The sequence below is a fragment of the Maniola jurtina genome, chromosome 8, assembly GCF_905333055.1.
Source record: "Maniola jurtina chromosome 8, ilManJurt1.1, whole genome shotgun sequence".
NCBI lineage: Eukaryota > Metazoa > Arthropoda > Insecta > Lepidoptera > Nymphalidae > Maniola > Maniola jurtina.
In genome coordinates this window covers 11367378-11394776 of record NC_060036.1, presented here as the reverse complement: position 1 = coordinate 11394776, position 27399 = coordinate 11367378, and the positions used below count along the sequence as shown (strand labels likewise).

At 39.2% G+C, this 27399-nt stretch overlaps 2 protein-coding genes across 2 annotated transcripts in view; one reads left to right on the top strand and one right to left on the bottom strand.

Annotated features, from left to right (window-relative positions):
* LOC123867426 overlaps window positions 1–27399 on the bottom strand; it is a 212647-nt gene that overhangs the window by 124101 nt on the left and 61147 nt on the right. The gene's annotated exons all lie outside the window — the stretch shown is intronic.
* Window positions 1605–27002, top strand: LOC123867434 (2-oxoglutarate dehydrogenase, mitochondrial-like). Its single transcript, XM_045909466.1, has 21 exons — window positions 1605–1817; window positions 2636–2761; window positions 3227–3311; window positions 10482–10567; window positions 10827–10968; window positions 11846–11924; window positions 12201–12377; window positions 13957–14105; window positions 14938–15023; window positions 15550–15729; window positions 17250–17430; window positions 17949–18167; window positions 18524–18717; window positions 19238–19366; window positions 19987–20108; window positions 22738–22850; window positions 24209–24396; window positions 24674–24770; window positions 25134–25326; window positions 26098–26394; window positions 26850–27002. Exons 1-21 carry the CDS (start codon window positions 1755–1757, stop codon window positions 26944–26946), a joined length of 3003 nt encoding a protein of 1000 aa, XP_045765422.1. The 5' UTR covers window positions 1605–1754; the 3' UTR covers window positions 26947–27002.

The window sequence follows — 27399 nt, the reverse complement described above, 5'->3', positions numbered from 1 at the left end:
ATTAGACCCGGCTCTATCTACTAACTTCATTCCGTCTGTGTGCGCTGGCCCTTGGTTTCAGTTTTCGCCTGAATAGGTAGGGGTCTTTACCTCGACTAACTAATACCTATTGATGGAGGGGCGCTTGATCAGGCAGATGGAGTCATCAGTCATGCTCAAGCAGATTAAACTAACATCCTTTGTCAGCTTCGGACAAGGTGACAGGAGACAAAGTAGTAACATCGTATTAGTGGTAAGACGATGCAATTGCACGAAGTGAAACGTAAAAAAACTGAATGAAAGCTGTTAAAACTTTACTGTAACTGTACCGTTTTGATCGAAATCACAAATTTTGGCACCGTTTTAGGCCGTTTTGCTTGGTATTAGTCCAGTTTAGTATTCAGTGGCCAAAAATGTCTAGATTAAAGAAAATAAAATCATTTTAGATTTAGAACAACAAATAATAGGACCATCAACGTAATAGGTACGCTTCGATGAAGAAGAGGGTATGGAAGTATAGCTTTAATTTACTACACATTGTAGCTCTTGAAAAACAAAGCAACTAAATACTTTGCCTTTATTAAAACGTGACAAAGCCGCTGGCGATGTTAGCTACTATTTACAAGTAAACCGACAACATGGAGTTTCTAACTTTTCCATTACTTCAGGCAATGAAAATGAGCGCCCATATACGTCACCCCTGTCACAAGAATGACCTCTAAGCGGCGGCGCCTCGAGTCTTTCCCAAGCCCCTCTCTTCGTGGCGCCTGCAATCTTCCCCTATATAAATTCATTTTGATGCCTTATCCCTGCTGCGTATTACCGTCATTGTCTACGAATTGTGATGTTTGCTTGTTCAAGGTAATATGTTCCAGAAAGTATGGAGTTTTTAGCAAATTACACGGATCAGCACAAAATAATGTTTCCCAGTAAGCTAATATACTAAATACTAAGGTTACACTCAAGAACGAAACAAAAATGCGGTGATGGCTAAGTGGTCGAGGCTAAGACGTCAGCTTCAGGAAGATCGCGATTCGATCTCAGGTACTTACTCACGAAAAATCACTTGCCTTAACGGCGATGAAAATCATCGTGAGGAAATCTAGAGTTCTTCACATTTGGCCAATGTGGTGGACCACGACCTAAATCTTTCTCATTCTGAGAGGAGACAGTAGTGGGCCTGGGATGGGTTGAGATGATGACAACACTCAAGTTTTAGATCTGGCGACAAAGGCGACTTAAGCTTCAGTCAGAATGAGGGAAATTCCGTGAAAGCATTTTCTTCAATACCCTTCCAATAGGCAATTATAGGCATGTTCAAATTGGCACGGGAAGTCTCACATATTGCGGCGATGTGCGCTATTTTGCTTACCGCATGCTGCGTGATATTCGACTCAGTTTGATCTAATCCCATCATTGTTTAGTTTTTCCAAGAAAAATCTTCCGGCTTTTGAGACCAAATAAACCGGTAGTACAAGAAATAACACGTATGTTTTCATCACTTTTATCTTCTGGATTTTATGAAAGCATTCTATTTTCAAAAAAAAAAAAACGTGGAACTAAAAACTTATTTCTCTTTGCATCAGTCAAAACGTAGTGATTATCTTATATTCTCTTTGCATCTTTCATTTTGTCACGTAGACACCTAAAGAGATTTTTAGAATTTTAATCGTTTTAATCATTATTTATGTAATAATTATAAAAAAACATTACTTACTATATTTTTCAAACGTTCATTATTTATAATTTGTTTACAATAAAGTTGAAGTTTAAACATGGCCTTAACAACAGCATTTCAAATACTTAAAACATCACCGATGCGTGTTACTAACTCAACGGTAAGCGTTTTCATGAATAAGCGATAGATGCAGTGATCCATGAACGGTTCTTGTATCAACTACAGGTCATAGACACTTCGATTGCAATGGTCTAGCATTCTAGGATTAGATACCTTCTCATTATCACTTTATCGTTGTTAAGGTCACAGGCTAAGGCATACTGTTTCACTGAGGCGGCTCGTGAGGTAGGGCTTGGGTTGGGCCCTCCAATAAAGCCCTCCCTCTTTCTAAGCTTCCGCCGACCGTCTGTCTGTCTGTCTGTCTGTCAGCGGGCGGTATCTCATGAACCGTAATAGGAGCTGAGTTGGTGTATCTATTGCCGCTATAACAATAAATAAAACCAAGATGGCGAATAACAAAATGACTGCCATGCAAATTAAAATTTAAAAAATGCGAGTTCGACTCACACTTAACCACTTTTGTTCTTGTATGTTATGGAATAGCTGGAAATGCCTGCTTATCCTTTCTACATTATCCCACGGTCAATTTTAGACTTGCCTTTACACAAGTTAAAAAAAATCTACTAAAAGCATATTATACAATCGAAAATTATGTAAATGATAAAAGATTCAATTCGCTAAAGCAATGCGCGGGATTGAAATAAGCATTTACCTACTAATATATTGTGTTGCACAATACTGTAAATTGAAGTTTTGAAATGAGCCATCACCGAGTTTCTTCTTTTCGGTACGAAGAGCATTACGAACCAGTGCTGCCGTGATAGATTCACTTGACTATTCGAAAGCACTTGTAAAAGTTTATTTGAATAAAAATCTTTCAATTTCTATTATATTGATTAAAAAAATATATTTTTCTAGTACATAAAATACGTTTCAAAAAGACTACAGTATTCCAAAGCGGAGACGTTTTTGAGTGGAACTAATGCGAATTACTTAGAAGCTCAATACTTAGATTGGAAAAATTCTAAAGCTCCAGTGAATCAGGTACGACTTTTAAAACCATGAAAGTTTGCAATATCATCTATCTACGGAGAGAAGTTAGTATAGGGCTCTCTCTGTTACGTAATCCCATACGAATGACAAAGACAAAATAGTCACTGGGTGTTAACCATTTTGAGTGACCAACCAATCACAAACGAACCTATGTTTTCCGTACAACTCTATTAAAGAACCTACTTATATGTTTTCAAAAAACATTCGAAATTCAATTCGAAAACATAGGTTTGTTTCTGATTGGTTAGTCACTCAAAATGATTAACCGATTGACTTTTTTGTCTCTGTCATTTCCATGGGATTACGTAACAGAGAGAGCCCTATATTAACTTCTCTCCGTGGATACAGAATAGTACAAAATATTTTTTTATAAATTAAAAAAACATAGTTAACGAGATATGTGCATATTAAACGCAAATAATTGTATTTTAAGTTTAATTAAAGTTTGGTTTTTAGTCATGGGATGGATTTTACGAAAGCGTCAGCGGGCCTACTCTGAAAATCGAAGAATTTGAGGATGAGTTTAGCCCCCGCACCAGCAGTAAGCTTGCAAACCTAACACGTAGCCTTAAAATGTTTACTTGACAAAAATAAACAAAAAAGCAGGAGAGTAAGTAAAGTTTTTAGGGTGTATATGTTACAGTCATAGTGATTAAATAGCTATTATACATAATGACTGGTCATTATGTATAATATCAAAATTGACTAGACAATGTAATAAATTAATCACTTTATCCGGATATTATTCATAATAGCGGTTCAAAGTTAGCCAAAGTAATAAATACGGTCTAACTTTGAACCTTTTTTTTTTTTTTTTTTTTTTTTTTTTTTTTTTTTTTTTTTTTTTTATCGCTGGGAAATGCTTTTACGCATCCCTCCCGGAAGCAGAGCTGATCACGCTGCTTCCGGGGGGGTATGTGGGACTCGCTGGCAGAACCAGAATACCCACTAAAACCCAGCGGGGCCGTCTGCGTCATGACGAGACGACACAGGAACGCAGTTTGCATACCACTGTGCCGTCTCAACGATACCGCCACATTACTGGACATCCCTATGGGATGCCGACGCCTTGTGTGTGTTTATGTCTTCATTTAGGGCACGAGGTAGCGCGCATATTGGCGCCTCCTTTGCCCCTGGCGTTTACGGCGTATGGGATGAGCGTTGGGATCCAGCTCTCTTTCCCTTTCAGCCGCCTCCTTCAATGCCATCACCTCCTCACAGAAGGACACCATTGCCGTCCAACAAGTCTCATTGGCGATCATCGCGTTTATCACGCTTGGGAGCGATAGATCGCTGCCCAAGATGAACGACAATGGATGCCTCTGCGGCGCCCAGGCTGTGCATTCCGCCAGTGTGTGCTGTGCCGTATCGGAGGGTGCACCGCATTCGTGGCAGGCCGGGGTCACTTCCCGCCTTGCAATCTGGTGCAGGTACTTACCGAAACACCCATGTCCTGTAAGCACCTGCACCAACCGATAGGTTAAGGTCCCGTGACGTCTTTTCAGCCAGTGCTCCAGGTGGGGCTGTATTGCCACGACAGTCAGGGTGCCCGCAATAGGGTTTTGCAAATCTTCCTTCCATCTGCTGATCAGGGCCGTCTGTGCAATGGCTCTGATCCTTTGAACTTCGTCCGGACTTGGCCTCTCACCCTGAGCCCTCAGATCCGCTCGGTACCGGTACACCTCCGCATGCACCTCGGCCTGGAGTTCCCACGGTGGGTCACCCGAAAGCAGCGTAGCAGCGGTCCATGACACTGTGCGGTACCCCCGGATATTTCGCACAGCTATTATTCTTTGCGGTCTCCGCAAAAGCATTTTGTTTTGCGGAGACAGAGCTTGCACCCACACAGGTGCCCCGTACAGTGCCATACTCCTCACAATTCCCGCGTACAGCCGTCTGCAAGTCGACTCAGGCCCTCCAATATTTGGCAGCAGTCTGCCGAGAGCTGCGGCGGCGTTGACAAGCCTGGGACCTAGCTGCTTAAAATGCGCTCCAAAACCCCATCGTCCGTCCAAGGTTAGGCCCAGGTATTTCATAGAGGCTTTGACCTTCACGACTGTGCCCTGGACGTTGATTTGCGCGTCCCGGGGTGGACCTCTGCGTGAACCATGGAATAGGAGGGCCTCAGTTGTCTAACTTTGAACCTAACCTAACCTAACCTAACCTAACCTAACCTAACCTAACCTAACCTAACCTAACCTAACCTAACCTAACCTAACCTAACCTAACCTAACCTAACCTAACCTAACCTAACCCAGTGCCGCCGTTGCCCACAGCAGGAATCGCGCGCGTTTTAAGTGCTCCAACGCCCGCTCCGCAAAGTTTTAATCTTTGGAAAATAGAAAAAGTGGTTTTTTCTTATCAGATTGTGAAGTGTTATGCATCAAAAGTTGCGCCTCGTTTAGGCCTTCAATCTGGCGGAAAGTGCATAGAAATAAGTCGAAAATTGGACGGGCAGTGGCCAAAAAACCTAAAAGTTTGAAAATTTTCGAACTTAAACGGCGTGCGCCACAAAAACCAGATCGACGACATACCTTTTTTGTTGCTGGAGTCGACGAGCCTCACGGAGCCCTACAAGGCGACACCTCTGCTGGATTTTTCCTGCACCGCTAAGTGGGGGAAATACAGGAAAAACCACCGACCACGTGGCCACGTGGTCCAGGATCGAGACGACTTGGGTTGCTCCGGGAGGCTGCATTTAAAAGAAGAAATCAAGCCCTGCACGGCGACACTTAGATTTTAAAAATCGGTTAAGTATTTGCAGAGTTATTGAAAATTTTAAAAATTTCAAAATTTTATTTTAAAAAATATAGATCGAGAACCCCTATTTATTTTTATTAGAATCTGTAGATCTCAACCAGTTGTATATACATTTTAAATTTCAAAAATTTCGGCCTAATAGTTTTTTAGATATTAAATTTTTAAAAATTCGGGGTTCTCACGACACTCTCAAAAAACGGTGCAATAACTCTGCAATATACAATAACTTGTATATAGCAAAATACGTACTAACAGTGGACACTAAATTCTATAAATTTTAAGTTATTTAACCGAGTAGACTATACACTGCTAGTTAGTCAGTACTTTAAATAAGTTAGAAATAGGTTTTAAATTTAGTTAGTTATAAGTATCTTAGGCTATCTTTTGACTGTTGGGCCTTTTACACCCAAAAATATCTCTGTCAAAACCAATTCCGACTACACAAATTTTTTTCATTGTGTAAAGGACGATTCTTTTTGATGTACAAACCTTATGGAGGCTAGTTTGTGTTGACCATTAACAAGACTCATTGGACCAGATTGATTGTACACTGATAGTTAGTACTTTAAATAAGTTAGTAATAGGTTTTTGACAGCTGGAGGCTTTTTACACCTCTAACTTTTTCAAATCTGGTTTAACTTGTTAAAAGTAGTTTTAAGTTTTAAGTTTAAGTTTAATTTTGACTACAGGCCCTATACACCACTTAACGATTGACTGCAAAGGTTAGGTTAAGGTTATTGACAGCTGGAGACCCTATACACCTCCAAATCTAATTATTAGTTTAGCGAGCTCTTTACACCTGTTAAATTAGTAAATTGACATAGGCTAGGTTAAAACAAAATCTGTGCTGTTATAAGTATACTGTCTTCCTCGGAACAAAATGCTTGGATTAAGAACACCTATCAAAACACAGAGCCCTGGAGTTCCAAGGAAATCGCTTTCTGCAGCTGGAGAGATGGCCGAGCCTAAGCTTAATCAGACGCCGAAGACGGGCGTGGACGCGAGCGGGTCTAACCTGCCGATGCATGATAAAGACGATGCAGCCAGCCCCCCCAAGCCGGGCACGCTGGACACGCCGCTGCATGGCGACGGTCAAGCGACTCGGAAAAAAGGAACTGCGATGAACATGACGTACCAAACGTTCACCTCCCCGGGGTCGGACACGAGTATACCTAAAGGGAGGGTTGCGGAAGCAAAAGGATGCCTCTTGAAAGCCAAGCTTCAACTCAAAAACTCTCGCAACCTTAGAAGCGACATAAAAACGGACGTACTTCAGGCCATTGAGAGGCTGTACCAGCTCGTGAAGGAGGCAGAGATGGCGGGACCTCAGAACGCCGAAATATGCACCGATCAGAGCAAGGTTAAGGCTAAGGAGCTGCCGAATAAGCAAGCGAAACGACAAGGCGCGCAAATCGATAAAAGCGAAGGTGTGCTTGCAGCCGATATAGCCCAAAAATTGGACGACCACCAAAAACAGATTATGGCCGAACTCCAACACCAGAAAGAGTTGGCGGCCGCGTCCAGACGAGACATGGGTGCCATAAAGGAACAGATGGAGCGTCTTAATGAAAACATCCAGGAAAGGGCTACCACATATGCGGCGGTGGCAGCGACCGCCAAGCCTGCTGGTGCTACCCTCCAGCCCCGGCCTGTCCACTCAATCGTAGTGTCTTCCGTTGACACCCACGATACCAGTGAAGACGTCCTCAATAAAATTAGAACAGCCGTGAACGCGAAGACATCAGGCGTGCGAGTGGATAGACTGAGAAAGGCAAAGGATCAAAAGGTAGTGTTGGGCTGCCAATCGCGAGAAGAGCTTGCCAAAGTGGCAGAGAAACTCAAGTCTGGCAGCCCAACACTCCTCACACAGGAGGTAGAGAATAGGGACCCACTCATCATACTACTAAATGTCCTTAACATTAACACAGACGAGGACATCTTGGGCGCCCTTAAACTCCAAAATGAAAACGTGCTGGGGGCGATACCTGACGATGACTACAGGGTAAGCGTGAAATTCCGAAGAAGAGCTAGAAACCCGCTCGAGAACCATGTCGTCCTGCAGGTGTCGCCGCCAGTATGGCAGTGCGTCACAGCTGTGGGGAAGGTCCATATAGACTTGCAACGAGTTGTGGCTAAGGATCAGTCCCCGCTGGTTACGTGCTCCAGGTGTCTCGGCTACGGGCATGGTCGCAGGGCCTGCCAGGAGTCCGTAGACACCTGCAGCCACTGCGCGGGTCCGCACCTGCGTAGCGAGTGCCCGGCGTGGAAGGCTGGAGACCGACCCACGTGTCGCAACTGCCAGAGTGGCCGACTGGACCGGACGGATCACAACAGTTTTGATGATAGTTGCCCGATCCGGAAAAAGTGGGATGCTCTGGCAAGGGCGAGAGTGGCGTACTGCTAAGGGCTCCTCGGGCGAATCAATTAAGTCTAATAATATAACCCAAGGTAACTTCCAAACAAAACAGCTGGCCTTCAAAGAAATGACGCTGGAGGCACAAAAATGTGGGATTAGTCTTGCCCTCGTTCAGGAACCATATGTGGGGGTGAAAGGGGAAACCGCACAAAAAAGTGGCTTCAGGGTAGTTCGGCGATCACAGAATCGGACAAAGCCAGTAAAGAGCGCAATTGTTATTTTTAATGACGAAATGCAGATCGTTGAATGCCCCACAACCACTTCTGAGAATATAGCTGTCGCGATTATAAAAACGAATACAATATGGGAACTTGGAATCATCTCCGTATACTTAGAGGACAGCCTCCCCGTGGAACCAAATTTATCACAACTTAAAGTAATTATAGAGATTTTAAAAACAAGATACATTTTAATAGGGGGGGACTTTAACTCATGGAGTCCATGGTGGGGCAGCAATTCAGAGGACCTTCGAGGAAAGAAAGTACTCGGAGTTTTTGCGGAGATGAATCTAAACACACCGAATGAGGGCAGGACTCCCACTTTTTATACGATAAGGAATGGTAGGGAATTTAAAAGCAATGTAGACATCACTGTATGCAGTCAGGCCAAAAAATCGCAAGATCAACCTCTCGTAAAGGAAGGAACCGTCCTAATTTCGGTAGAATCTGCAAGATTACTGGCCAACACTTTCTTTCCCCAGGATGTGGAATCTGATGACAATTCCGATCACAGGAAAATACGAGAAAGGGCTGGAAGTATAATAGAACCTATGGAAGATGAAATAAAGGACCCTCCCTTTACGAGAGAGGAACTAAAATATGTGATCTCAACATTTAACCCTAAAAAAGTACCAGGAAGTGATGGTTTCACGGCTGACATTTGCGCGGAGACCATAAATGCTGACGCAAGTGTATATTTGGCTATTGTCAGCAGGTGCCTCGAAATATCGTGTTTTCCGGTACTCTGGAAACAGGTAACGGCAATAGTTCTGCGGAAACCCGGAAAATCTGACTCCAGTCAACTAAAATTATATAGACCCATAGGACTGTTGCCGGTCCTCGGAAAGATTCTGGAGAAGATGATCGTGAGGAGGCTTCGATGGCACCTGTTGCCAAGAGCTAATCCAAGACAGTATGGACTCGTACCACAGCGCGGTACCGAAGGCTCCCTCTGGGACTTGGTGCAACATATACGAAGCAATCTTGATAATAAACTTATCAATGTTGTCGTATCACTGGATATAGAGGGAGCCTTTGATAGCGCGTGGTGGCCGGCGGTGAGATATCGCTTACTGGACGAAAAATGCCTCCTGAATCTCAAGCAAATTGTAAATAGTTACCTAAACGATAGAGAAGTCAGAGTACGCTAAAATAAAATTGTTATAATTTTAATATATTAAGCTAAAATAAAGATTGATAGTTGGATATTTATTATAAGAATAGATATTGTTAACTTCAATAAAAATTTTGGATGTAATATAATAAAAATATAATAGGTAAAAATAAAAATGTTAAAAAAGGTCTCTGATTCTTGTCAGAGGAACTCTGATTTAATATAAAAAAAAAAAAAAAAAAAAAAAACCTAACCTAACCTAACCTATGTACCCGTTATAATACATAATTATGTCATTAAACCACGAAATAAGTCTCAAAACAGTATAATATTGCTACACATATAGTTAGGTATGCATAAGGCAAATTGAAATATAATTTTATAATATTTACCTGTAAGTACCTACTTGTTTTATTACATCATCCAAGTCTTCGAAGAAATTATATAAAATAGCTAGTTAATGTGATTAATTCTGTGTCAATTATCAGTTTATCTAAATTGGGTAGACATTATAAATAATGACTAGATAATATATATAATATCAGGATTTATTACTTTGGCTGTGACATATATATAAATAAATAAATTTGAATAAAATCAATATGGCGGCGTATTCAAATGTCTTTGTAGTTCGTTTTGGCACGAATTGGTTTTTATTACGACTTGCACGGTCCATTGGTAAAGTCCATCTAAACGTTGGTGGGACGGAAGATCGGGAAAAAAATATGAAGTTTATGTCAATTTAAAGTGCAATCTATACTTAATAAATAAAATTGGAGTGCCTGTCTGTAATTTCGAAATAACTACCTCATATTAAGCTCATATGGTTATTTGAACGATACCAACACTGAATCACACGTTTTTAAATTTTTTGTCTGTCTGTCTGTCTGTCTGTCTGTTTGAAAAGGCTAATCTTCGGAACGGCTGGACCGATTTTGACGGGGTTTTCACAGACAAGTAGAGGATTGATCAGGGAGTAACATAGGCTACTTTTTTAACCGACTTTCAAAAAGGGAGTTGTGTTTTTCTTCCTATGTACACCGAAATCTCCGAGATTTCGGAACCGATTTGCGTAATTTTTTTTTTAATCGATAGAGGAACTTTGTGACAACTTTTCCACGGGATTTCAGACCCTAAATCCACGCGGGCGAAGCTGCGGGCATCAGCTAGTACCTAATAAAAACATTATATTTTCGATTCCAGAACCCAAGAAGAAGAAGGAAGATAAAGAGGTTACAGAAAGAATCAAGATGCATTTGGCTGTGATGAGTCTAATCCGAAGCTATCAGGTAGTTAATTTGTTTCATGCTTTTTACAGCGAACGTTCGTTATAAAGAGCGTGGCGCTAAGATAGAAAGTTTTATTTCAAGAGATGAAATCACAGAATATTTATATTTATTCCCGCGTTAACAACAAATAATAAAAATTTCAAAATGGCCGCCATGAAAATGAGAAAATGAAATGTTTAAGTCCGACTCACACTTGACCGTCTTTTTCTCTGGAGATACGGTACTCTGAAAACATAATGTAGAGGTACTAAATAAACAGGTGCGTGGACATCTACTGGCAAAAACCGATCCATTGAATATGACGATAGCTGCTAATTGGTTACTGGAGAAGCAAGTCCCGCCGTTAGAGTTGAAAGGACTGGAATGTAAAATAGTGTCGCGGGAACTCGGCACTACTTTAGGTATGAATTAAGTATATAGAAGGAAAAGGTGACTGACTGACTGACATGATCTACAATGCACAGCTCAAACTACAGTATGGATCAGGCTAAAAGGCATGCAGATAGCTATTATGACGTAGACAGGCACGCTCCAACTTAGGCTGCATCATCTTCTGTTTGGTGCGATTTCAAACACAAGCTAGTTAAAAAAACATCCGCTAAGAAAGGATTTTTGACATTTCAACCCCTAAGGGTGTAAAATAAATGTAGCCCACGCAAAGTCGCGGGCATAAGCTATAGTAATCAATACTTTTGCTGGATGGGCGACGGAGAGAGCTATGCTTGGAGTTTCTCTACGTGAGCAACTCAGAAATGAGGAGATCCGTAGAAGCACCAGAGGAACCGACATAGCTCAGCGGGCTGCCAAGCTGAAGTGGCAATGGGCATCTCGACCCTGAGATGCAAGCTATCTCTGTACCCGTCAAAATCAGTTTAACAGATAGGTCGTGATAAGTTAGCAGACAGGCAGACAAACTTTCGCATTTATAATACTACTAGCTGATGCCCGCAGCTTCGCCCGCGTGGATTTAGGTTTTTAGAAATCCCGTGGGAACTCTTTGATTTTCCGGGATAAAAAGTAGCCTATGTGCTAATCCAGGATATTATCTATCTCCATTCCAAATTTCAGCTAAATCCGTCCAGTAGTTTCTGCGTGAAGGAGTAACAAACATACACACACACACACACACACAAACTTTCGCCTTTATAATATTAGTGTGATATGGTTACCTATAGTTTTCTCTACTAAGACTTTCTTTCTTGTCAAATGGCATAATTTTCTAAGATCTCAAGAAATAAGGAAGTTAATTGTTATTTGTAATCTCATAATCTGTCATAGGTGAGGCTCAAATGGATGATGTTTTCGAACTACCTGCGAGAACTTTTATTGGTGGTAAAGAGTCAGCCTTATCCCTGAGGTAATTTTTTAGGCATTACATTTCGTTATACGAGAGGAACCATGTATTTGTACTGTATTATTTTCAAACCCTAGTTTAAACTTCAACAAAATTAGTATGGTATTTATCGAGATAAGCACTCGTTCAGTGCGAAGGGAATGGACACAAAAAATAACTTTGTATGGCAATTCAGCGTCCATCTTCCAGCGTACTTGAATATGTTCATTTCAGTGATATGCAGCCTTAAATTTATTTAAGCAACGACAAAAACAATATAGTTTGTGTAATCATTTCCAGAGATATAGTAAATCGGTTGGAAACAGCGTACTGCGGTTCAATAGGCGTGGAGTACATGCACTTGTACGATTTGGACGCGATCCAGTTCATACGGGAGCGGCTGGAACCGCCCGGCGCGTTCGACAAGACCGTTGAGGAGAAACGGGACATTATGCGACGTCTTACTAAAGCTGTGTTGTGAGTTAGAACATTTGTTATCATCATTATACCCTTTGTATAAATTGCCTGAACGCACTAGGCGAATGCCCTCGGCAAACGAAAGTCATCAAACTCAGTTGGCATTGCTTGGTACGTGGCTGCTTTACTGAGTGGTTTAAAATAATATTTCCTGACAACCCTTCAATGGATTAAAAACAAATGTCAAATCACTGAGTTAGCGAATAACTCCCCTCCTCTCAATTTTCATTATCATCTCAACCCAGCGCCGGGTCATTACTGAGCACAGGTCTCCTCTCAGAATGAGAAGAGTTTGGGCCATAGTCTACCACGCTGGCCAGATGCGGATTGGCAGATTTCACGCATCTTTGAGAATATTAGGAGAACTCTCAGGCATGCAGGTTTCCTCACATTTTTCATACACACACATCAAATCATCTTGGCATCAATTTCTGAAAAAATGCTTAAACTTTTAAGACACGACCGCAAGTCACAGTCAGTCAACTCCATATTTAAAACGTGAAAGTAATTTTCAAAAAGTTCAAATTAAACATTAATATATTTCAAAAGACGAGAAAAGCCTACAGGTAAAAGTGGACAATTTTTGAGCCTCAATTTAATTCGTTTCTTAAAACACGCTCGTTGCTTTAATATTCGTATTTATCGAAAAGGACAAAATTATAATTAATTTTTCACAAAAAATTGGATGAAATTTTTTCGACTTCGTGGTTTTAAGGGCTTTTGTTTTCGAGTACTTGGCTGGCATTCTGCCATACCATGTTCAGGTTACATGCAATTAATGATTAAAACATGTCGGGAAGAATAAGCGAATTCAAGCTAATGTAATATTTCAGTTGAATAAATTTATCTTCGATATATATTTTATTTACCGAAACTAGAGTAGGATACCATTTGTTTATAAATCAATTATACTTCATGAAATTGTAAAAAATAAATAGTAAGTATTTTGATCCACAAATAAAAAAGGGTTTTAATCTTTTTCATGCAAAAAAGATGATTTTCAAATCACGTGATGATTGATGATTGATTGATGATTCGAAAGATTGCGGTGTTTAGTAATGGTAGTAATCTTAATAAAAACAGCGTCAAATTAAGAGAGTACATAATACTTACTTGAGAGCCAGAATGGCCTAACTGTTTTTTTAAATTCAAATGAATTAAAAATATATTAAGTAAAATTGTTGTAAACCAACTTAAACCTGTAAACCGTAAACACTGTAAACCGTAAGTTTAAGTTCAGTTTATCATTGACCATACTGATTTACTACTTTATGCTGCTATGGAAAAAATGAAACATAAATTAATATTAGGCCAGAAAATATAGCGCTTATGACTTTACCATTTACAGCAATTCTAATAAAATCACTTTTAGAAAAAATCAGGCCAATCTGGTTCTCATTCATCATTGCCTATATTATATTTGCTTGTCAACTATGAAAAACAATTCTACGTCTAGGCAAGCGCGCTCCATCTTAGGCTGCATCATCACTTGCTAGCGGGTCTGATTGCAGCCAAGCGCTAGTCTATATAATAAAAAAAAAAATTGGATAAATAAACGATGATTACTATGTATTTAAAGCCTCGAAAAATATTTTGCGACCAAGTGGCCGGCAGAGAAACGTTTTGGATTAGAGGGTGGAGAGAGTATGATCGCCATGTTGGAAGAAATCGTCGACACGAGCACAAAGTTGGGAGTTGAATCAATCGTCATGGCCATGCAACATCGAGGTATGTGAACACATCTTTACCTAACACTAACAGATACCCGCGAGATTATCAGGCTTTAAAAAAAATAAAGTGGGAGCTCGTTTATTTTCCGATATAAAAATTTGCCATTTCTGTCTCCACCAAACATCAAGATCGGTTCAGTTCAGAAAAAGGCTCAAACAGACAGACAGACCAACTTTCGGATTTATAGTAAGTATTCAAAATAGTTCAGCATGTATACGTAAAAATATAGTTTCCCTACCGTAAAATAGATGTCGCTGATTTAAATTTATCTCACACGATTCATTATATTGCGAAAGCGGGTACCGTCTACCGAGCATAAAAAATGTTAGATATTTCTGTCACAGTACAGTTCCTTTTGTCTTTCTACCGTAAGTTTCTATATCACAATTTCTTAGAGTTTAAAGCGATATGTGTACATAAAATAGTTATAAATACAATTATAGTAAAACAACATGTAGTATGAAATACTTGTAGAAATAATATCTACCTACGTGAATTAAAACCAGTGCTTTTACGAGAAAATAAATATAGTGAAGTTTCATTTTCAACAGTAAGTAAATAGTATATGGACATGGATTGCGCGTTTTTTTCATCAGAAGAAAACTGAATTGCGGTCTAATATATTTTTATTATCTTGGAAAACAAGTGTCATAAATTACTAGTCTTGTCTTTGTCTAACCAAACAAAATTAGTAGAATGCTTAAAGTCCTGTGTGCAAAAAAAAATTGACAGCATTATCAACACCCATAAATAAAAAAATACAACAGCATCTTCTTTGATAGATGTGTATCACTGGAGAAGTGCGTGCAAGTATTATTTTTAATTTCAGGACGACTGAATATGTTAGTTAATGTGTGTCGGAAGCAGTTGACGGATATCTTTGCTCAATTTAAACCTATGGAACCCAAAGAGCCGGTAATGTTTGATATTTTTGATGAATTGTTTTTTTTGTCTATGCCTATTTTAAATTCCACAAATATCTAAGCTGAAGGTCTAAAAGCAGTGGCATCCTTTCACAATATTCTTGTTATTCCGTCAACTTAGTTAGGTTTAATGGTTGGCGAGAGACTTGCGGCCTGATTGTTACAAGGCATATCAATTGATTGCGATTATTAAGCAATTTTGACCCAATTCGGTAGCTGGATGGGTAACCAACTTTAGAGTTTCGAATTTGGCCTCCGTGCGTTAGAGCACGTTTAAACCGTCGGTCCTGGTTATCATCAATATAACATCTCATGATAGATAATAATTTCTTCTCTTAACCAAGAGTATCTGGGAACCCGCACATTTTTATCCAAAGAAAACTCCATCCATTATGTGATTTAATGGAAAGGGGCTACGACCCTCCGCAATGAGGAATACGACACAAAGAGAAAGATTTGTGTACGTACATGTACAACCGAATAGGCAACAATAACCGTATTTTCTGTTCTTGGTCCAGGGTTCGGGTGACATAAAATACCATCTCGGCACGTTTATACACCGGTTTATACGGAGGACAAACAAATATATCAAAGTATCTATGAGTTGCAACCCGTCACATTTGGAGGTGGTCTCCCCTGTAGTGGTGGGGAAGGCACGCGCTGAACAACATTGGAAGGGGGACTGTAATGGAGACAAGGTAATTTAAGTTAACCCCTTTAGAAAGTGTATAGAACCATAGGTATACAAATGAGTTGCAGGGAGCCGTTTCGCACAAGCGTCATAAGGCCTGGAGTGGGATCCCTAAAAAGTCTAACAGTTGAGTTAAGAAGCAAGAAGATAGAAAATTTTGTGAGGGGGCCCGCTTGTCTTGGAAGAATTTCTGAGGTTAGTTCTGCGTTTCTATAATCGTTTGAAATGGGGACTTGAATACAAAAAAGTGAAGCGAACGAACTTGGCTGGGCAACGTAAATTTTGCCCATACGAGTGAGTGAAACAAAATGCAGCTTCTTTCAGGTGTCCCAAGAACTCACTTCTTTTTACCTGGGAAAGCCCAAAAAGGAGGGTTATGTTTTTGACCTGTATGTATGTGTGTCCGTCCCTTGGCCCGCTCGTAACTACTCAACGGGTCAACCGACTTTTATAAATAATACGTAATTAGATTTGTCTTGACAGAACAAGTGTCATGAAATGCTTAAAAAATCAAAATAGCGGATGCACTTTAATTTGCGGGCTGAAAAAAATACAATGCAAACCAGTCGGGATTTTTTGAATTTTTTTAATTATTTGTTATACTAATTGATTAACGAGTACTTAGAAGTACTTAGATGATGATACCTAGTATGCGATTGATTGGAATTGATCCTGACATAGCAGCTTAACCCTCGTTTGGCAGCCTTCCCAACTACCCATATACGAACATGTTAATGTGAATGTAATTAAAGCAAATACATATTTGTTTTCGAAATTCTCTAAGATAAATAACGCAAAAACGAAACCGTTTCATTGCAGAGCTTCTAAATTAAAGCACGCAGTTTTTGGTATATTTTTCTGTCCTGTGATATTGGGCTTATATTTCGAGGCATATTCGATTCCTTTGGATCTTTTCCTTAAACAACTTCTCACGCCACAAATATTTGACTAGAACTATCAGGTCAATGGCAAAATACATAACATCCCATTTTACATGCAGATGAGCATTAACAAAATCTTAAGTCTTAGTTTTCAGCGTTAGAACATTTTATGCTGATTGTATATTACGGACGTCTCGAACGCGCCAAAAACTACGCATTTTTTAGAACTGAAAATGCGAATGATGTCAGGCAAAGACGAAATAATATACGGACGGAGATGCTGTAGTCACTTTCGTTTTTTAGTACTAGATAATTTGTTTTGCTGCGTGCGCCTACTAATTCATCCTGTAGGGTGATTTGCTTACTCAGTAATGAGTGTCTATCACTGACTGATAGCCACCGAGCTCATTTGATATTGCTTGGTTCTACATTGCTGCTTCACTGAGTAATATCAAAATAGTTTTTCGCAAAAAACATGATTTAAAAATAAATGTCGAATGAGCTAGGCGGTAATCATTCTGTGTTAGACACTGGGTTAGTGAATTCGCTGTTCGATCAGCGTTAACTTCGCATAATTCTGAACCTCTGACTCCGTATGCGATTTGGCGTTGAAGCATAAAATAAAATAAATCAAAATTCTATAAAGGTAATGGCAATAGTAATGCACGGGGATGCAGCGTTCGCCGGGCAGGGTGTGGTGTACGAGACGATGCAGCTGGGCAACCTCAAGTACTTCAGCACTCACGGCGCCATTCACATCGTGTGCAACAACCAGATCGGGTACACCACCGACCCTCGATTCAGCAGGAGCGTGCCCTATTGTTCAGGTATTAAACAAAACCATTAAACAAAAACAGCAATCCGTAGCCTCAAGGCCACAAGAGCAATACTGGAAAAGCACCAAAAAGTGGAGGGGAGGAAGAAGTAATACCGGACTCTTCTAGAGCCTAGACCACTTGAAGAAGACCGCGTTTCTGCGATTATAAACCACCAGGGAGCACTGCATGCGATAGTTCAAAATTCAATTGTAAAACATGTGTACCTACTATTTATAAAGTTCCAAAGCATTATTACTTTATTTTATTAGTACACCCCTTCCACTTTCTTTGATTTTTATTATCTCCTCACCCTAAGGTTGCCTGGAAGAGATCGTTATTTTAGCGATAAGGCCGCCTTTTGTACATAAATCTGTAATGTTATTTATATATTACTATGTCTTGTTGGTGTTAAGTAAAGAATATTTTACTTTACTTTTACTTTATTATTTATCAGGCTTCAAGAAGCGGTGCAGCCGTTAAGTTTTTTCACAAATACGTGAATTTTTCACGATTCCCACGTTTTTCAGACGTAGCAAAGGCCTTCGATGCGCCAGTTTTTCACGTTAACGGAGACGACGCAGAAGCGGTAGCGCATACGGCTCGAATGGCGATCGAGTACCGCTGCCAGTTCAAGAAGGACGTTGTAATAGACTTCGTGTGCTACCGACGCTTCGGCCACAGCGAGGAGGACGAGCCCATGTTCACGCAACCCTTTATGTACAAGAAGATAAGGAGCATGAAGACAGGTACAGTTCTTCTGTATCACGAATGACGCTTCAGCATAGCTCATAATGCGACTGGCGATCGAGTACCGCTGCCTGTTCAAGAAGGAACTTGTTAAACTTTTTTTAGGTCCATTATACCTATAGAAAGCCTACATTCAAAATTTCAAGTTTCTAAACTCAGCAGTTTGAGATGTACGTTGATATATCAATCAGTGAGTTTCTACTTTGACATTTTAAGCACCTTAAACATTAAACGCTAAAGTATAAACACAAATATTACAAACTAAAGAATTATACTTTGAAAAGAGAATTTTTGGATAGAAATTTACTTTATTACATCTAGCGCAAAATAAATAATCGTTTATTTTTTAATGAAGTTGACAAAATATACGAAGAGAAGCTAAAAGCGGAAGGCGTAGTGACGGACGCTGATATCAAGCAGTGGGAAAAGGAATACACGGACACTCTGAACAAGCACTTCGAACTTGCGAAGAAGGTCACCAAACTGAGCATCATGGACTGGGTGGATACGCCTTGGACTGGGTTTTTCGAATCTACCGATCCCAAAAAGGTATTAAGCATAATACATTTATATCGAAAATATTATTTTCTAGATGATGCCCGCGATTTAGTCCAGAAGGATTTCATTTATTTTTTTGACTTCGTGGGAACTCTTTGATTTTCCAGGATACAAAGTAGCCTATGTCGTTCTCTGGTATAAACTGTACCAAATATCAATAAAATCAAACACTTAATATTTCTTAGTATGGATTTAAATTACATTACTGAGATAGAAAGTAAATATTAGGAATCAAATAAAAAATAACTCTTTATACATCATCAGTTGCTAAATTGCAGGGTGCTGTGCCATTCCAGTTGATAAAACTGCATCAAAGTAAAGACAGTTTTGATACAGTTAAAATATCAATTACAAAAAAACTACATTCGAACCATTGAGGTATTAATGATTCGAACCTAGCCTGAGGGTTCTGTATAAACTTTTAGACATTTTAGAAATTGACAAAAATACGTACTTGTAAGTAAGAATGGCGATTTTATAACAATTTTTGTTTTTGTTTTATATTTATTAGGTCAAAGATACAGGTATCAGTGAAGCGACGATTGCTACAATATCACAACACTTTTGCAAGCCACCAGAACCATGGGCATTCGAAATTCACAAAGGCATTCACAAAATGTTGGAAAAACGAGCTAAAATGGTTAATATTTACTATATAATATACTATATAATATTACCATTATATTTTTCAAAACAAGTATGTCTAGACTATGAATACCTAGACGGCCAAGACGTTTAAATTATTATCACTCTTGCAAAAAAAAAAATCTTGGGCTTGAATTATGAAAGACTATTTACAAATTAGTTTTATTTACCTATTCTATTAATATCTGATATGTACAAAAAATACAAGAGCTTTAATGTTTGCGTTTAATATCGTTAGTATTTTTTCTTAATAAGGCCTGCGGGGCTGCGGGAAGATTCGCTCAGTGATCAATAATGATAGCCATCAAACTTATTTGGCTTCACGGAGTGGTTTTAAAACACTTTTTCGTAGGAAACCTTTAATAGATTAAAAACAAATGTCAAACAAATGAGCTCGGTGAATTGGAATCATTCAGTGAACAACAACAGAGTGAACTAGTGTTGATCACTGAGTTAGCGAATAGCCCTGTTGGTCAAATAAACATGGTCTAGAACAGTCTTCGATCGCTATATAAGGGGAAAAAGCGAGGAACACAACAGTATCGATACTATGATGGACTTTTGATGGTGGTACATGATATCTTAATAACTAGGAATATTTCACCAACGTTTCAGGTGAAGGATGGTATTGCTGACTGGGCGATGGGTGAAGCGTTGGCATACGGATCTCTGTTGCGGGATCAGATACACATACGACTTACTGGTGAAGACGTCGAAAGAGGAACTATGGCCCACAGGTGATCTTTTTTTTTTACAAAAAAAAAATACTCCCCTTTCCCCTCCAATTAAGCGTAAAGCTTGTACCAGGTGTGGGTACGACAATAGTGCAACGGGTGGGGTTTGAACCTTTATGAATTCAGTCCGTTCGTCAACCGTTGAGCTATCGAGGCTTTTAGTTTGATGTTGTTAGTAAAAAGGTTCAAATATTCTATTTATTAAAGTCGGTCATCAACTGATCATCAGATCATAAAAATAATATTCTGGTTTCCTTTTTATTGCAATCTATACATTAACGTTGTGAACAATAAAGGTATTAAGAATGAACGAATAAATATCACCAGTAGCTTTGTCAAGGTATGTTAGTTTTGTTGGCACAAAGGACTGCATAAAAGCGGGCCACTTTTATACCTCTCGCTAAATTGATCATTTTGTCGCAGTTCGAACTAGTCAAGCTGCGACCATGAATTAATCTTCTTTTATATTTAATAGATCGTTTTAGTTTGATATCCATACTAATATTAGAAATGCAAAAGTGTCTGTCTGTCTGTTACCTTTTCACGGCCCAACAGTTTAACCAATTCTGACGAAAGGTACAGAGCTAGCTTATATCCCGGGGACGGACATAGGCTATTTTTTATCCTGGAAAATCAAAAAGTTCCCACGGAATTCCTAAAGACTCATCCGCTCAACCGATTTGTATGTTTGGTACCGAGGTAGCTTGCGTCCATGTTATTGACATAGACAACTTTTTTTCCCGGAAAACCAAACAGTTCCTACGGGATCTTCAAAAACCTACATCCTCGCGAATGAAGTCGCGGGCATCCTCTAGTTGTCTATAAAAAGATTAAATCATTCTATTTATTGAAGACGGTTATCAACTGAGAATCAGAGCATATAACATAATATCCTGGGTTGCTTTTCATAGCAATTTATTCATTGATGTTGTGTTCAATAAGGGATGAATGAATAGCACCGGGAGCTTTGTCACACACAAAGAGAGTCAGATGTTAGTTTTGTTGGCACAAAGGTCTGCATCAAAGCGGGCCACTTTTATTCCTCTCGCTAAATTGATCATTTCGCCGCAGTTCGAACTAATCGAGCGGTGACCGACTTCCTTGTATCGGGCGACTGACCCTGATTCGGGATTTTGAAGGGATGGCCACAAAATGTCGATATATCTAATCAACTAAAACACGTTTTTAGTATAAACTAGTTCTGATTGAAAGCGATAGTCATAACGCATAACTGAGTAGGTTTCTGCGGTAATCGAGCGGTGCGGGAGGGGTGTAATTCTCCCGCACCGCTCTACTATCACAGAAGCCTACTCAGTTATGCACTATATCTATTATAGTTAAACTAGTAAAAATTAAATCTGACTGAAAGCCTTTGTTACAACTAGTTGTGATGAATTCTGATCACCCCGACTTCTTATGATTGTTTTATTTTATTTAAACACGTAGCGTTTTGTGTCTTGGCCAGCACTTGGCCAGCCTGGTATGCCCACTCACTCTGAGAGGAGACCCGTGCTCTGTAGTGAGCCGGCGATGGATTGATCATGATGTATTTGTATCTGAACTTGTTTTAAAAGAATTCTAATCTGTGATGGATTTTCATTTTGAACAATCTCTATTCTCAACCTAGATTCCTATTATTAACACATTCAAATCTCTTCTCTATCGGTTCTGAGTAAATATTTTTAGTATATCATGTGAGTGATTCTTTATGCGTTTCTTAACTATCATTTCTACTTAAATATCAATCCTTTTTTAGTTTTCCAGCAACTTGTGTATAGGCTAGTAAAAATATATGGATTACTTAGTATCCTTATCTACTCTTTGCAACTATCGATAAATATATCGATAAATATATTTTTCAACAAGCCCATCACTATTTTGTACCACAATAACTGACTGTTCTAGGTTTAACGTAAAAGGCTCCAATTTCCGTTGCAGGACAATCGCTTCAGTTTTCTTTTTACCATTTTACATTTCGGTTTAACTTTGATTTAGCGCTATAAAGGGTAACAAAGACGAATCACCTACACACGAACGTTGGAAACCATTTCTTGATTGGTTTTTTAAAAGCTCTGTAGATCTAAACAGTCGGTTGAGTTTATTGTGGCCTTCTTCTCAGACCAGTAGGTACCTTTAGTGTAGGTTTTTAAGAAAACAAATGTAACATTGAATACATGGGGTCAATTTTAGATTGGTTTTTTAAAAGCTCCGTAGACCTTTTAGTCGGTTGAGTTTGTTGTAGGCTCCTTCTCAGACCCGGAGATGCCTTTAGTGTAAGATTTCTAGAAAACAAAAATATAATATTGAATAGATACATGGCGTCAGTTAGAAGTAGGTACACTGATACTGAACCTGCGCAGTGGGTGATTTATCGTTCTATTTGGTTGTTTGGTGGTATAGTACGGCGATGACGAGGTTTAAAACAAAGGGATTAAGGTCCATTTAACACTGTATTTCGATGCTCGAATTATACCGACGTTGATAGTATTAAGATCTTATAATAACCCCTACAGATAAATTAGTAATAATTATTTATTGTTATAATCTGATTAGTCTACTGAGCACATCTCCATTCCGCTCCACTCCTATGCTCTTCAGTGGACTGGCACCCTAAAGAGGTTAATTTTTGTAGGCATCACGTATATCATCACCAGAGTGTAGATGGCGCCACTTACCGAGTTCTCGACACTTTATATCCAGACCAGGCTAAGTACAGTCTCCACAACAGCTCTCTGTGTGAATTTGGTGAGTTCCCTTACCTGTAACAAAAAAATCTTAATGAAATTACTGAGTCAATGGTACTGATTTAGAGCGCAACTAGAATCTTGTGTACTCGCATCTCTTTCTTACCAATGTAATAAGAAAAGGTCAGACAAAATTAATTTAATTTAGAACTGTCAAACCTCATGACTTTGGCTACCAGTCGTGAGTCTATATTGTTTTTTATAGCATGTACTAAAATTGAATGTCTTTAAAATTCATGTCCCGTCCTTTTTTGACAACAGTATAAAGAAAAAGATGCAGATCTCTAAATTTAGAGCAAAACAAGAGACTCGACTCCATTATTCACGCCATTATCCACGCAGAACTGCAATTTGCTAAATCAATTCTTGCTAAAAGGAAAATCAAATTTCCCGTTAAAAAATTCATTTCCACATAAAACCAAATATGGAAATGACTTTTGCTGCTTTGGTATTTGGACGTAGTATATTTTGAAAACTTGATGAAAAGCACCTGTTTTTCAAAAAGTAGGTACTGTGTAGCCATAAGCGAAAACTGAAGGTTGTTTTATAGATCGTTTCAAGAAATAACTAGACACGAAGGACAATTGTAAACGCGAAACAATTTATTGGTCTATGAGTATGGCGTCCGAAATACACCAAATCTCATCAAATATCAATTCTTATGCATTAAAGGGTAAAAATAGAACTGCCCATAACAGTTGTGAAACCAGCTTCTTATCCACTTAAGTATCGCAAGTCACAGAAATGTACTCAAAGCGAATTGTTTGCATTCTCATATCTAGATAGCATTTGCCTCCTACTCTTGTTGAATTGACGTTAAATAGTATCCGGCAAGTTATTTAGGGATTTCTCGTGTAATTATCGTTGGAACAACTGTTAATTACAAGCACTTAGAGACTGCATCGCTTCTTAAATCACACGCAATGGGTGCTTTGAACAACCTGACTCTAAATGTGCGTGTAGCTCGAAATGGCTTTAATTATTTAGTTTCTAAGTGGTAAGTTTGTTCCTCTTAATCAGCATTCAGTTAAACCAGTACCTAGGTTAGTATTAAGTATACTGGCAGCAAAGCACATTGGTATCATTCCGATTGTTGTTATTGGCTGTATTAGTGTTACTGTTTGCGGATTGAACTTGTATGTTGTACGATAAATAATTTAATTCAATTCAAAGTTTATCAAACAAAAAAGTTACAGCCAAATTCTGAATTAGCATGCGATATTTTATGATATAACAACTTCGCAACGAGAATCGCTTTTTGTCAAACTCGTCTGTACTCCCCAATTTTTTGCAATGGCTGAAAATAGAAGAAATCCTGTCCGACGATGAATTCCACGTTATTGTTGGGTTTTATTTTAGGTATCTTGGGTTTTGAAGTTGGCTACTCCTACTCGAGCCCCTATTTGCTAACGATCTGGGAGGCGCAATATGGGGACTTCGCTGACGAAGCTCAACCAGTGTTCGACACTTTTATCTGCAATGGAGAGAGCAAGTGGATCTGTCAATCTGGCCTTGTGATACAACTGCCACATGGGATTGATGGAGCGGTTAGAGCACCCAATTTTTATTGTCTTCTTTTCGTCATCGTTCTTACGTCTTCTGCGTTGCTGAAGCAGCGAGCGGTGTATTCTGGCTGGAATGCGGCGGTCTAATGGCTAATAGTGAGAGAGCACCAGCCAAGCAAGGGCAATTGTGATTGTGATCGTCACACTACTTTTCTGCTGCATTATTGCATCAACTGTGTGTTAGCTACAGTGCCATACAGATTCACATGAATTTATAAGGCTATGTTAAAGATGATTTCAAAGATTTCTAATTTTCCAGGGTCCTGAGCATTCGTCTGCACGTGTCGAGCGTTACCTTCAGCAAGCTGATGATGATGAAGATAAAATTCCAAATCTTGACGATAAAGATATGTGGGGTAAGCGTATAGTATATTATTATCAAGATACCTAGAAACATTGAAACCAAAAAAAATTGTGAACTCCTAGGCGAAGTGAAACTGAAATCTTTTACACTTTTACGTGAATTCTATAATTTTGTGTGCTGTCTTAGACATCAAGGATGGGCGAAGAAGAGAGAACTTTTAGTCCAAAAAAATTAGGAAATGCTTTCGAATCGTCAAATGAATCTTTTATTGGAAGAGTGTAAAAAGGAAGCAAACCTATGAAGTATGAAGCCCTATTTATACTTCACTTATGCCCTAGTAATTTACTTGGGCTTTCTACCAGGCTTCTTTCTTCCATGGTAAGCCCATGTTAATTGATATATTTTCATGTTCCAGTAAAACAACTCAGAAGCGCAAACTGGATAGTTTGCAACGTAACAACACCAGCAAACTATTTCCACCTGATGCGTCGGCAAATCGCGCTGCCGTTCCGTAAGCCGCTCGTCCTGATGACGCCGAAAGTTGGCCTCAAGCACCCATACTACACCTCGCCCTTCAAGGACTTTCTACCCGGCACTTGCTTTCAGAGGTATGAATTTTGACGTGAGCAGGATTATCATCATCATTATCAACCGTTAGACGTTCACAACTGGACATAGATCTCTTGTAGGGACTTCTTTCCACGGTCTTACGGCGCGCGCCGCCTGTATCCAGCGGCTCCCTGAGAATCGTTTGATGTTGTCTGTCCACGTATTTTTAAACCCCGACCCAAAAAGAGGGGTGTTATAAGTTTGACGTTTGTATCTGTGTATCTATCTGTGGCATCGTAGCGCCTAAACGAATGAACCGATTTTAATTTACTTTTTTTTGTTTGAAAGGTGGCTTGATCGAGGGTGTTCTTAGCTATAATCCAAAAAAATTCAGCCGTTTAAGAGTTATCAGCTCTTTTCTAGTTTTCTTGTAGAAAAGAAGGTTAGATAACCGTTAGGTTCATAATATTATGTCAATTGACAAATGTCAAGCTGTCAAGATGGACGTTGCCTAAATACATAATTATTTATTTGAAAATGATGTTTTGGTAAACTTAGATATTTTAGATCGTAGGCGCGGAATAGTCCAAGAAAATCAGTTCAGCCGTTTGAAAGTTATCAGGTCTTTTCGGTCTTTTCTAGTTACTGTAACCTTCACTTGTCGGGTGTGTTATAAATTTTTAATTTACACTTGTGATATTAACCACTAAGGTTTCGCAAAAACACCCTTCCATTTTTTCTATTTGATGCCTAATGGTCATACCATAGCCATAATGGCATCAAAGTTTTACATCTAAATAATCGTTTTATTTTATTCAATTTCGTACAAGAGCAATAAGAGAAAACGGTCCAGCATGCAAAAAACCAAAAGAAGTAAAGAAACTCATCTTCTGTTCTGGAAAAGTAGCTATAACTGTCGATGAACTGCGAAAAGAGAAGAAGATGGAAGACAAAATTGCTTTATGTAGGATCGAACAGGTGTATCCGTTCCCCTATGACATTGTACTGAAGGAGATTTGCTGTTACGATAAGGCGACAGTGGCTTTCTGTCAAGAGGAACATAAGAATCAAGGTCCTTTGCCTTTTGTTAGGCCGAGGCTTGAGAATCTTCTGGGAAAGAAAATCCAGTAAGTTTTTTAGAATTCAGGTACAAGTTAGCTTTTGACTGCAACCCTCAGCCTGTAGTAAATAATAATGCAGTCTAAGATGGAAGCGGGCTAACCTGGAAGGGCTACCCATTATACCCAGGCATACCCCTTTGTTTCTACGCAGCATCGTACCGGAACGCTAAATCGCTTGGCAGCAAGGTTTTGACTGTAGGTTAGTAGCTACGGCCATAGCCTCCCACAAATCAGGCCAGCTACAGATTGTAAGTTCTCCAATTGCCCATGCCGGGAATCGAATCCACGACCACATCGTATACCACTGCGCCAGAAGGTCAATGGTTTTGGAAAATTAATCGTCTGAGTGGACACGATTTCTCATCATCATCATCGCTTAAAAAAATTGGTCATGTCCGAAGTGTTAAAAAGGTAAGAGATGTTTGAACTTCTAACTCTAATAAACACATTTTATTCTGTAGGGTTATCACGCGGCCGCCCAGCGCGGCTTCCGCGACAGGAATCAAATGGATACACGCAAAGGAGCTTAAGGAATTAAAGGAGGCCATTATAGCTTAACTTGTTCTGTCCCGTATACGTTAAACACGAAAAATTGCTATAAAGTGGAAAAAGTTTTCTGTTTTTAGTCTTATTTCGTAGTGTAACGACGAATTATGATGTAAATAGCGGCTACGAAAAGAACAAGAAAGCAGGTAGTTTACTGCGCGTAGATACCACTCGTAACAGCTCCAAATTTACCTCAACATTAAAATATAATTACTCAAAATATATTAAAATTAAAAATATAGTTTAAAATCATTGCACCGTATTAATCGTGGTACGTACTCGCTATTTAGATTATATTAAATGCTGTTAATTTTTTCTATCTTTTAAAAATAATAGCAAATTAGTCGAAAAACGTTAATAACGTACCGGAGCGCTAAATCGCTTGGCTACACAGCTTTGCACGGATTAGCAGACTTCATATATTTTAGAGAACATTATGGAGAACTTTTCTCACGATATTTCCCT

Bases quoted from the DNA above. Each gene is read 5' to 3' on its own strand.
- LOC123867434 (XM_045909466.1), top strand. From the start codon at position 1,755: ATGGCCTTAACAACAGCATTTCAAATACTTAAAACATCACCGATGCGT. The intron at 2,762-3,226 runs GTACGACTTTTA...TTTGGTTTTTAG, and splicing joins CTAAAGCTCCAGTGAATCAG to TCATGGGATGGATTTTACGA. The intron at 18,168-18,523 runs GTACAGTTCTTC...TTTTTAATGAAG, and splicing joins GATAAGGAGCATGAAGACAG to TTGACAAAATATACGAAGAG.